Source organism: Ophidiomyces ophidiicola, assembly GCF_022830035.1.
Source record: "Ophidiomyces ophidiicola strain CBS 122913 chromosome Unknown scaffold_1, whole genome shotgun sequence".
NCBI classification, from domain to species: domain Eukaryota; kingdom Fungi; phylum Ascomycota; class Eurotiomycetes; order Onygenales; family Onygenaceae; genus Ophidiomyces; species Ophidiomyces ophidiicola.
Window position 1 is genome coordinate 427475 of NW_026054641.1, and position 12318 is coordinate 439792.

Below are 12318 nucleotides of genomic sequence, written 5' to 3' on the forward strand. Positions count from 1 at the left end.
GTATTGAGAGAATGGCATTTCAACTTCTCATGCCTTAAGTTTCTTCAACCTCTCCATCCCCCCGATTCGTGAAGAAACTGGCTCTGAAGCAATGGCGGAAATCGATGTTCCCAAAATAATCCAAGTTCCGGATGACAATTTCTTTTCTTTCTCGAGAAATGGAACGACAGTTATCTGCTCTGCGAAGGAGTACACCCTCGAGAAACCATTCAAATTCCAAGGACAACGAGTAATTATTCGTGCCGAGATTTTAGAAATTCCATTTGACATCACACTACCAAGCAAAGATATTGATATTGCATGTCACACACTACGACTCGGCTCTTCTCTTCGAACAATCGATGTTTCAGGGAGCCCAGGGAACCCAAAGGATCCGGAAACACTGGAAAACGGCGCTGCTGGAGACAATGGAGAACCAGCTGGAAGTATACGTGTTTATGTTCAAGCCATGGCATCCGATATTGCTCAAAATCTACGACTGATAGCAAACGGAGGACGAGGAGGACCGGGGGGTAGCACATCAGCAAAAGACAAAGTTGGTGGTAATGGAGGTAATGGAGGTCGTGGAGGTATGTGGCCCAATTCTTGACCATGATTACGAATCTCATCAAATGAATAGGGTTCATCAGTCTTTCCTACGGGCATCAAACCCAATCTATAGCCGCAGCTATTTATAAGGCTGAATCTTCCTCAATGCCCTGGGCAGATTCCATTGCCGGTATACAAAAGGATATATTGCAGCCATTGATAACGGCGGATCCTCCAGTGCTCTCAGATGACACACTCTCGCGGTTTAAATCTCTGGTAGAACAGGCGAAAGCATTGCTAGAGGTGGTGAAGTCCGTTTCTGAAGCCCTGGACTCTCTTCTGTCGCCTGAACCAGAGACATCACGAGAAGTTTCTTATGATATAGAAAACATCGCTTCATTGTATAACGACCATGTCAAACGGCTTTTATCTCTTCAAATGGGGAAAGAATCTGATGTCGATCCCGTTCAATGCGGAAGCAAAGAAAGCTTGGATCTTGCCAAAAAAACCATTCAAGCGTGGCTTGCGAAAGATAGTACTACGACAGACGATGAATTAATGAGTGCTTTGCAGTTAGCTGCCACCCCTATGGGCTTACCGTTTGCAGACCTAAGGAAACTTTTCAAACCTTTGTATAACTTCGTGGTAGCTGCGATGAGAAAACAGCAGTCTGATATCAAAAACAATATCTGTACCGCGCGAACAGGTAGAGATTCTCATGTTCCCCCATTTCCCATAGTTTTACCGCCAAGTAACATTTTGATGATAGGTATTGCTGGGCCAGGCGGGAACGGACCCCAGACGGGTGTGAGCGTTGGTAGCCGTGGAAAAGATGGTGCAGCAGGACACGTCCAAATTTTCCCATTCTCTTACAATCAAGGCCTTAAAACGATTAACGTGAACCATGCATACGCTCTTCCTGAGCAAAGTCAAATGGTTCTCAACACGGCAAACAATTTATACTTCGCGATTGACGGTAAAAGCCGTGGCATGGCTTGTCTTTTGTACGAACGTTTAGTCAACCGTTTGAGTTTTGTACCACTCTTGTGGTCTTCATCGCCAGATGGCTCATTGGAAGCGAAGGAGTCTAACTTACTGGAGCAATACACCGACATGCAAGACAATCAAAAGATTAGCTTACAGATGGCGGATCAATTGGTTACAATTCATTCCCAAGCTACTAGCATGCTTAACCAGATTCTGAAGGGAAAGGATATGTTTGGTTTCACAGATGATTTCGCCCCACGCTTAACATACGATTTCTATAAGAGCCGGATCGATTCACTAATAAAATCGGTGAAGAGCTTTGAAACGACAGAAAAGAGCTATATAAGCGCAATGAAGGATCAGGCAAAGGCCGCGGATGTAATATCTGATGGAACCACCTTGTTCGAAAAAAGAAAAGAGCATGCTGAAAACCGCATAGCAATTTTGCAAGACTCAAATGGACCATTACAAACAGCGTCATACCAAATATCATTGTTCACACCAAACCTGAAGGCAAAACGAGCCGCGATCAAAGAAGGTGTGAAGGTCGTATCTGAAGATATCAAAAATCGCCTTCAGATAGATGCTGGAATGATAATAGACGCTTTTGCAACTCTTGCCATGGCACCAGCATGGTTTACCGTGGCTGTAAGTGACTCAGAACCTTCTGCCATACCTTTCTGCTTCATCTTTCATGTCAAATAACTAATTATTACCAGACTCAAGCTGCCAATGTTGGCCACAAGGCATATACTGAAATCAAAGACTCTTCTGGCGTAAGTGTACAAAAGGACCTTGTTATTACCGAATTGGGGGATGCCGGGACAACTTTAATGTCGCTATCAGACGCATTCCGCAGCAGAAGTGATCATTCTCTTGAACCTGATGACCCTAATGCTATTAAAATCATGGCCGAAGTCGATAAAATTAGGGACCTTTTGAAAAGATTCAAGGATGCAATACCCAGTCAAAAAGGTGACAAGCTGAAACAAGATTTAGATGACTATATGGAGCTTGTTAACAACCGTAATGCGGCTGTAATAGAATATAATTCCGCTTTGGAAATGCTTTCGAACGCGTATCAAGATAAGTCTCTTTGTGATAAACAACTGGAAATTCTGGGCAGCGCCCAAATGTCGCTAAATGCAAACTTGCCAACAATTTGCCTCTGGCTACGAAAGGCCCGCGACGACTTGAGGTTCGACACGATGTTGTACATAAATATGGCTGCACGGGCCGTAAGATATTGGGGACTGGTAGATATACCCGCTTTCAAAGGCGATGGACCTCTATACAACTCCAATGCGCTCGATAAATGGGTTAGAGACGTGGAAAAAAAGTGGGTTCTTGCGAAGGAGAAATATTCCTATCTTGTTAAATCGAAGTGGCCGTCGGAGGGCCACATGGGTCCAGTATATCGTCTCACGGAAGGAGAAATTTTCACTCTCAAACAATGCAGAGGCCAAACGGATACTCAAACGGGTGAGTCTACTCAGATATACGGCGTAATGATCCGGTTAAGGCCAAACATGCTCGCCAATAGCAAGACAGAGCCGGAGGCAAAGTTGTTTTACCAGAAAAACAACATCCGCCTGAGTCAAGTTCGATTCTGGATTGTAGGCTTGAAAGTCGGCGAGAACGATTTGAAGCAGGAACTAGTTTCGGTGCAGATTACGATGCTTGGTGATGAGCAGATTGTGGACGAAAAACGGACTACGTGGCGGTTTTCATCTCAGCCGGTGCGACTCGATTTCGAATATGAAAATCGTGGGATCGAAGGCCTCACAGACTGCACCAGTAACCGAGCACTTAATACCCAAATGCTTGGATATATGAGTAGCGGGGACCCGGATTCGAGCGCCGAAGCTGCAATTGGACCATTCGCTACCTGGAGGTTCGAAATCGAAAAAACCAGAGGTCTTGATATGGAGCACATAGAAGACGCATACATAGAATTCTGTGGGATGAGCAGGCCGTTTAGCTAGTTAGGTTTGCAGAGGGAACATTCGCAAAATATACGCTTTCTATTCTAGAGCTCTTCAAAACCGGGGAAAAATTATACAAATATTAACCAAAAATTCCAAGTCCGTATTCATACAATATCAAGGGGTATAGCGCAGTTTTCATGTCCCGCAGAACGCTGATAGTTATTTTCAATGGATCTATCTGATCGAAAATTGGTTTCAATTATCTTAGAAATTGGGTATACGTTATAATGGACTGTATTTAGGCTTGTATAATAGGTTAAGTAAGTATTTCTCGAACCTTGAGTGTAAGTAACTCGGGTGCGGCTGAATGTCGATGCAACCAAGCTAGTAATCAAGTCCCCTTTGAAATTTGTTGCATGATTATTTAACGATCGTTCCGTCAGATGGTGTTACTCAACGGATTTAAACCAGCCGCCTTTATGCCACATGCCGGGCCGGTATGCCGTGGCGCTCCTGGCGCTCTCTTGATTAATACCAGTGAGGATAGTGCTGAGTTGGTTGAAATCCACTGGCTTCATAATCCAACCATCGAATCCAGTATCAATGTATTTCTGCATGTTCCTTTCTACAAGGGATGCTGAAACAGCAAAAATGGGTATTCTTCGGCCTCCGATCAAGCTGGAAGGCGAAGTACTATTCTGGGCGTTCTCATACTCGCGAATCATCTGAGTAGAAAGAATTCCGTCGACAATTGGCATCTAGCACAGTAATTAGTATATCGCATGCGAATTGCTGAAAAAAAAAAGGCCCAAAAAAGCCAGCATACCTGAATATCCATCAAGATGGCATCATGCCCCATCGGATCCTTTCGAAATGCAGCGGCACATTCCTCCCCATTAACAGTTAAATGAACGACATGACCCAGTCTGTCCAGCCTCTTGTGAATAATTTTGCTATTAACAGGATCATCCTCAGCTACAAGTACTGACAGCGAGGTTTTCGGAAATGGAGGTATCACAAGAGAAGTGTTGGGTTGGCTTGAAGGCGAAGAAGCTAGGGTTGCTGGATTCCCTACTGTTGGTGGTGGAGGTGGGGGTGGTGGGGGTGGAGAGCTACAAGAAGCGGGCGGTACTTCGTTGGTCGCCTCCAGATAGGTTGATTGTGGCATTGATACGTCTGAGTCGGCGCGAGCGGACGCTTTAGCAGGAGAAGTTGATGCCATAGATGTCTTTTCCAGAGATGGCATAGTCATTTGTTCCTCTATCCGGGAAGAAGCCTCTATCTTCTTCAGTTCCGATTCTAATTGAACGGCCGATACTGGCATAGCGCTTTTGGCAGCTCCGTCAACCGTTGGATTGACCTCTAATGGCTCCTGAATGGCAGTAATAAGTCTATCGGCCTGACTTTTTCCGCTTCGAGAGCTGAGGCCACTGCGGTTACTTTCGTTGCTGTGTCGGCGGTGTAGTGTAGCAGAGTTTCTTTTCACTAACATAAATTCGCCGGCGAGGTCCGCAGGTGGTGATGGGATTGTCGGCGGAGCAGGCAGCTCAGCATGCGTATCGGTCTCATTTTCAGAGATCGGGAATTGAAGTAGGATTTTGAATCGACTTCCCTTGCCTTCTTCCGATTTGACACTGAGCTGCCCGTCCAGGTGACGCACAATTCGGGCAACTAGAGCCAGCCCAAGACCCAAAACGCGTTCACCATTTCCATACCTGGAGCTTTTAACACCAGATAAGTGTCCTTCCATTTCCAGGTGCTCAGGAATATATTCATCGTCAGTAGAAACCTGTTCCAAATCATGAAACAGTTCGTCCAACTTCGCTTGTGACATCCCAGAACCTGTATCTAAGACCGCCATCTCAACATAGGCTCTGCCAGGCTCAGGTTCGGTGTTCGGTTGACTAAACTCCACTGTCACTCCACCAGATAAGGTGTGTTGGAAAGCATTGGAAATGAGATTCATGATCACTTGTCGAACACGTCGTTGATCACCAAGGACAAATCTCGCAACACCAGGATTAATAGTCACAGTATAACTGATACCTTTCCGTTGTGCTTCTGCTCCAAACATTTCTGTCGCTTCCTTAATAACCGCATAGAAATCAAAGGATTCGTCTTTGATGAGCTTAAGATCGTGTCCAGCATTGGTTAAATCGAGCAGGTCATTGATAATGTAAATCAGTGATTTCGAAGCAGAATGCGATTTGACCAGATTGTCGCGCGTATCTTGATCGAGCGGATTTTCCATAGCAATTTCCAAATAATTAATGACCGCATTCAATGGCGTCCGTACTTCATGAGCGGAATTAGCCAGGAGTAACTTGGTCAGATGCGATTTTTCCATGGCAGCTTCTTTCTGACGCCAGACACGGATGAACTTGCCGTAGACCAAACATACCACAGAGGCAGTATCTACCTCTGCTTCAGACCACTCTCTAGATTGGTTCGCAACTGTTTCTCGCCAAATCTGAAAGCTCCTTCTCGGCTCTAGATAGCCAGTGGTGCCACTTTTGATTTGTTTCTCATAAGGATTTCCACCCCATCTGACCTCTGTCACTTTTGCTTGCCTAAAACAGACAATAAAGTCGGTACCATCCACCGACAATGGCACATAAAGTAGACCTGCAATGTGTTTTAATCCCGGGGGATATCGAAGATCACGAAAGTCTTCGGAGATACAATGAGAGGCAGCCACGGAGTTAATCTTGCGTAGTCTAAGGTATTCGACTAATGCCAGTATTTCCTGCGAATCAATCGGCTTCCCGAGAATTCTAGTTTCATCACAAATAGCCACAGCACCGTAATCAGCGTCAAACAACTTTAGTAGATCTTCGGAGGAAGCAACAATGTACCCATGCGGGTTTTTATCCGTTGGGGCGGTATTTATGAGTTTGCGGGCTTGTAACCGGGATGTGTAGGAAAAGCGCTCTATATTGCGTGAGAGCGCACTGCCAATTAGACGACACATCTTCCGTATAGGAAATGCAACTCTCATTCCCGAGTCGCCATACGAATGGCATGAAATTAAACCCCATAACTCACCGAAAGCCACTATGCTGATGGACATGGAAGAGCGGACACCCATGTTCGCAAGATATTTGACATGAATGGGGGACATAGCTCGCAGATAAGAATAAGTCATATCCACAGGGGTGTCTAGGTCCTCCAAAGTTCGGCAAACCAAACGTGCAGTAATGTGATCGCGGTCGTAAAGCAAACGAACTTTATTAAGTTTATAAAGTTCGCGGGCTTGCTTGGGGATATCCGAAGCAGGAAACCTAAGGTCCTTATACATATCTTTAGAGGTTCTTGGATCCACCAATTCAGCGACAACGATGCCATTCCAGCTAGGATCAAATTGATATATCATGACACGGTGAAAACCTGTCAGTTCCTTGATCAAGCCAATACAAATATTTAGCAGCTCATCAAGGCAACCTGCCTGAGCAAGCTGTTCTTGTACTTGTGCGAGTATACTAAAGACGTCCATTGCAGCAGCTTCACCATACCGCTTACGAGCGTTTCGAAGAACACGTAACGGCTGGCTGATAGGAAGAGTGCTTGTTGCGAATACATCTGGCGACGGCTCAAAGCCCAGAGTGTGAGCTGGGGTTAGCGGAACACTCTCGCCCGAAACATTTAAGGGGTTGATGCGATCTTTTTCCAATTCAAATTCGCAAATAACAAGGTCTTTATGCGCTGGGTTGATATGAATAGCACACCAGAGCCGGCGTGCCTCGCCATCCGGTTGTAAAACACACACGATGAACACTCCTGGGCCGTCAACAGAAGGATTCCACGCGTCATCTCTAACAAACTCCAGATGGTCTAGGAGGATATCGAGTTGTTCGCCAATCAACAGGCTGCTGAAGCTTTCCAAGCTGAAGAGGTCATTTGGAGAATAGCCTACGATGCTTTCGGAATTTTCACTGGCGACTCTAACAATCAGGCGACCCTCCGATTCTTCTCGCAATACCAACATGGCGCCAAACCTTTGCACGGCACCCGGCGTATGAATCGGCTCATCCTCACAGTATTGAAAGTTTGTATCACCATGCCCAGTGACAACTGCATGGCCCTTATCAGTGACGATGTGTTTGAAACGCGTTGTAACGTGATTCCGATCTTCACGTGGCTTTTCCTGGGCGGTCTGCGAAATGGATGGCGAGGCAGGATTCTGAAAAGAGCAACTTCCCGCAGGTGGAGCATTCGCGGCGGGCTTGGAGTCACTCCTCTCGACCATCTGTGATTGTCCCCGATGACTAACAGCGTTACAGTCTTCCAGGGACAACGAGGGATTGTTTTCTGGGGTGCGGCCCGACTCCGGTAAGTCAGTAACAGATGGCTGAACGGAGACGACGGATCGGATCGGGAAGACCCGATCGAGGTTCTCGGAAACGGACAGGGGGCTTTCATCCGGAATAGGCATCAAATTCTGCATATGATCGGCTGGCGGAACAAGTCCTGCAACGGGCGCCGAAAGGGGTTGGACGGCTGTGGTCTCTAGGCCGACAGCACCAGAGGGGCAAGTAATGGATTCCGCGCTTTCGATCTGGGGACGCGGTATTCCATTGTCATGAGAGTCCGATGGCGCCATCGGGATCGGAAATTTTCAAGGAGGTGGCAGCATCTGGTAGGCAGACTTGGACTGTCAGAGCGGGTAAATCAATGAGCTTGGATGCGCTCCTGACGAGGAAGAGAGAGATCGGCGTCAACGCACTGCTAAAACACTCAGCACTGGCATGAAGACTTGTTGGGCACCCGTGCGTACCCCTACCGTGCGAAACAACAAAGTTCGGCAGCCAGGCGAGTGGTTACGAGAGAGCGAGCTTCAACCTCCCACAGATCTCAGCGAACAGGTTTCTGCCTAGTCCCCGTATCCAATCCAGGCCATTTTTTGCCCCTCAACGCGAACTTGCAAAGTTTGCGTGACTAAGCACGCTACGGCCAGGGTTCCATGATAGATGACGGTTGGGTTTCGTCGCCCATAGTTGGCAGCCCAAACAAGAAGGTTGCGTAAGGAGAGTGAAAAAGCATGAATCGGGGCCCGAGAGCAGCCGAGTCCGGCGGGGGTGGCGGTGACGGTCTTGAGTCGCAAGAGGAACGAACGACGAGGGAGAACGCATGAGACAGACAGAGACAGAAGAGGAGAGACAGCGCGACGGCGGCGAAGTCTGGAACGTCAACGGCTCGCTGAGTCAGCGTCTCGCCGCCTGCGGTCGTTAGTCAGCGTTTTTGGCGGCAGAATCCCAATGCGGCAGGTCGATTTGCGGCATCAAACTCGCTGCGTCGACGCGGCAGCTCAATGACAGACACGCCGGCATCCAGCATGGCGCCGTCCAGCACCCCGTCGCGGCCCCTGCGCTGTATACCTTGTCGCAAAAGCCATAGGAAATGCGATGCGTTGACCCCCAGTGAGTGGATTCTGCCAGCTCACCTCGAACCTTACCTTGCAAGCTTCAACGTCGCTAACTTCAAATCACAGCCTGCACCTCGTGCTTGATGAGAAAAACATCTTGCTCATATGACACACTAGACCCGGAGAAAGTTGTTTCTCCAAGCCAACCGCGATGCGTGCCCTGTAGCGTATCTCGGAAAAAATGCGACAGGGAGGCTCCAAGTGAGTGTCTCTTCAGTATAGTATAACCAGCGCCAATTGACTAAATCGCCCATAGCTTGCGGCTCTTGCGAAAAACGAAGCATTCGCTGTGAGTACGTCAGCCAGCCGATTCACCGTCATTCTCTGTAAGCTGCTACCCCCGACCATGCAACCGCTTGTCTATTCTCTAATTCATTAGCATAGACCCGCAAAGGAAAGGCAAGTTCGTGTAAGGCCTCGCGGGGAAGAAGGAAGATCGCGCCGGAAATACCCAAAGCTATCTCACTCGTCCCCGGCCACAAATGGGCTTCCTAGAAGTGATATGAACGGGAATGTCGGACGGGAAGATGTGAGCGTTCTCATACCCGAAAGCCCCGTAGGATCTCCTCGTCGCGAGGCTAGTGTGGTGTCATCAAGTATTCGGGACGACTATAGCACCCCTTTGCAGTCACCGACTCAGGATTATAGAGAAATTTCAGCAATTCCTCCCTCACCAATTCTCTTGAGCGACCAAATAAATGACAACGGCACAAATGGAACCGACTTCATCGATGCTAGCATGAACACAAATGGTGAGCACAAAGGTCGACCGCCGCTTCTCTTGCAGTTGAATGAAGCATTCGCCCAGCGGACAGACACCTCGAAACCGGGATTTTCCGACATATCTAGAAATGAATTGCGACGACGGTCGGATATTATGCAACTAAATAATAGCTCCACGGCGTTAACACCGGCTTCCGAAGATCTCATACTTCCTCCGCGGGGTGTTGCCGACCGTTTGCTGGCCACCTACCTAACTCGCGAATACGTTAACTTACCACTTCTTCATATTCCTGACTTTGAAGCCCGATACGCAGATATGTGGAAAACTGAAGCCTCACCGAACGACCCTGTCTTTCAAGGTATGGTAAATGCCATGTTTGCCCTTGGATGCCTCTCTGTCGACCCTAGCGCGCAGGGCGACGGAACGATGTATTTCGTCAGGAGCCGAAATCTCTTGCATGATGGAAGCGCAACTGGGGAAAGTATTACGAATATCCAGGCTTACCTTGTTATTACCCAATATTTGTTTGCCACCGGTGATATAAATGCTGCCTGGAAATCTATTGGCATCGCTATTCGGATTTCTCAGTCGTTGCACCTTCACCTTAAATCAGGCAGCCACCATCTACAACGCAGGGTTGATAGGGAGCTTGCAAAAAGAGTGTGGCATAGCTGTATCATGTTAGAGAGGTTAGTTTTTACTGAAAACTTGCAATCAGCTGATCTAACTCGCGGACAGGATGATTGCTATCAATTTTGGAAAATCGTCCATAAAATCACCACCATCCCTAGCGACACTACCTACTCCCTTGGAAACAGAATACGTCGACCTCATATTTGGAGGGGAAGCATCTAATAAAGAACCCACTCTTGCATCGGATAGACCTTCAATTGTAGAATTCTTTACGGCCTCGGCGCGCTTGTATGAAAGATATAGCGATGTTGTTGCAGTCGAGGAAGAGCTTCGCCTTACTGCCACTGGTTCATCACGCAAACTTCTAGAGGCTTTCGATGCCCAGAGATTACTCGACGCTGATCGGCGACTCTGCAATTGGAATACTTCCTTGCCACCATACCTTCAGTCGGAGGCTTCTTACCTAGATCACCCCATCGCACAGCGTCAGCATAATATCCTTCGTGTTAGATATCTACATATGCGCGTTCTTCTTTGGCGTCCACTGTTGGCTATTCTTGCCTCTGATCCAGAAATCTGTTCACCAACTTCATCTGATAAAGCGCTTGTTGATACGCCACTGATCTATATGGTTGCGAGCGAGGCAGCCGCTAAGTGCATCCTCGCTGCCCGCGAAATTGCAGATATTTTAATAGAAAACGAACGTCTGGATGATAGTTCTCATCAGGTTGGCCCTGTTCCAGCCTGGTGGGAAAATATTGGGTACCTATTTACCTGTGCTACTGTAATGTTAGCTGCACGCCTGTGCCCTAGCACTTATGAAAGATTGCCTCCCGGTACCATTGATATGGGCTGGAATCACTGTGTTGATCTGATGATCGAGTATCGCGTCTTCAGTCCCCGCGTCCAGAGGTGGTTGGATGTCTTGCAAGACATAGCTACGGTAGCAATGGATATGGAAGAGGAATATGATTCCAGAAAGACAAAGAGTGACGATAAGCCAGCGCTCAACCAAGAAAGAGATATGACCTGGCTGATGTGCTTGCCTACGGATTTGGAATAGAGCAATGGTATACATCCAGAAGTTCCTTGTCGTTTCATCAGGCCGATTACAGCACAACACAATCCCCCGGTACTTGTCAAATTAGTGAATGACCTGCCATTATGAGTCTTTACCAGCCACTAAATGCCTTTTAAGTTGTGTTTATTGTTTCATAAATTCTTGTTCGGATCGCCTCCAAAAGAGCTTTTTACGACCCTTTTTTTTTTTCTGTGGCATTTTCTCGGGGCATTTTAAACCGGTAAGGAAGTTTCTTGTTTCATTATTGTAGTATAATCACATAAGACAGAGAAAATTCGCAGGAAAAGATAGGAAACAGATGCATTTGTGTATTTGCATGCAGAGGACCGTCGCCGGTTGGCTCATGATTGCGCCGAAAATAATGTGCCCTAGAACAAGCTTGAATCATCATTCATATATCATATCATCGTCCAGAAACCCACGATTGGCGTTTGTTATCTCCTCCGCTACATCCAGCATCAGAGCCATACCACGGCAACAAACAAGCAAACGATTAGGCCGAAGCAGCTCCGTTTTACTTCACGTTTAGTCTTTTCGGACAATGCTTCGCCCGAATTTGTCTCGGAAGAGGAGTTCGTCACTGCGAGGTTGGTGCAGGCCAAATTGTAAGAGGAACATGGCTGCCCAGTGATCAATGGAGATTGTGTGTACATTTTCTTTGCTTCTGAATAATCCAATTGCCCGGAAGATGTCACTGGTTCAATGGATGGCATGATATTACTATTCGGGTCGAGGTATGCCCTCTGTTGCGTGCCGTCGGGAATGGGGTGTGTTAGAGGCGAGAGGAGCCTTCTAGGGCGAATATTGCACAGACAATCTGAACTGGCATCGCATTTCGAGGCGAATGATATCAAGGGCTCGAGGGGGGGTTTCCTTTTAGTGCATGAGGTGTCAACGATCGCGTCGTCTGCATCGAGGAGAGTGCTGGGATAGGTATATTTCGTCGTGGTAAAGGAATCTGCGCCCAGGATAGTAAGTATCAAGCTTAAAGAGGTCAAAATTTGTGTTTCATGCC

The 12318-nt window shown here is 47.3% G+C and overlaps 3 protein-coding genes across 3 annotated transcripts; 2 read left to right on the forward strand and 1 right to left on the reverse strand.

Moving 5' to 3' along the window:
- Positions 1-91: 91 nt before the first annotated feature.
- Positions 92-3500, forward strand: LOZ57_000164 (uncharacterized protein; the record flags this gene model as incomplete). The annotated part of the gene is made up of 3 exons (XM_049249272.1): positions 92-569; positions 620-2163; positions 2235-3500. The coding sequence occupies 3 exons, from the start codon at positions 92-94 to the stop codon at positions 3498-3500; spliced, it is 3288 nt and encodes a 1095-aa protein (XP_049111466.1).
- Positions 3501-3892: 392 nt separating this feature from the next.
- Positions 3893-8043, reverse strand: LOZ57_000165 (uncharacterized protein; the record flags this gene model as incomplete). The annotated part of the gene is made up of 2 exons (XM_049249273.1): positions 3893-4201; positions 4270-8043. 2 exons carry the CDS (start codon positions 8041-8043, stop codon positions 3893-3895), a joined length of 4083 nt encoding a protein of 1360 aa, XP_049111467.1.
- Positions 8044-8840: 797 nt separating this feature from the next.
- Positions 8841-11285, forward strand: LOZ57_000166 (uncharacterized protein; the record flags this gene model as incomplete). Its single annotated transcript, XM_049249274.1, has 6 exons — positions 8841-8860; positions 8932-8941; positions 8983-9066; positions 9122-9154; positions 9245-10278; positions 10328-11285. The coding sequence occupies 6 exons, from the start codon at positions 8841-8843 to the stop codon at positions 11283-11285; spliced, it is 2139 nt and encodes a 712-aa protein (XP_049111468.1).
- Between the last annotated feature and the right edge of the window lie 1033 nt (positions 11286-12318).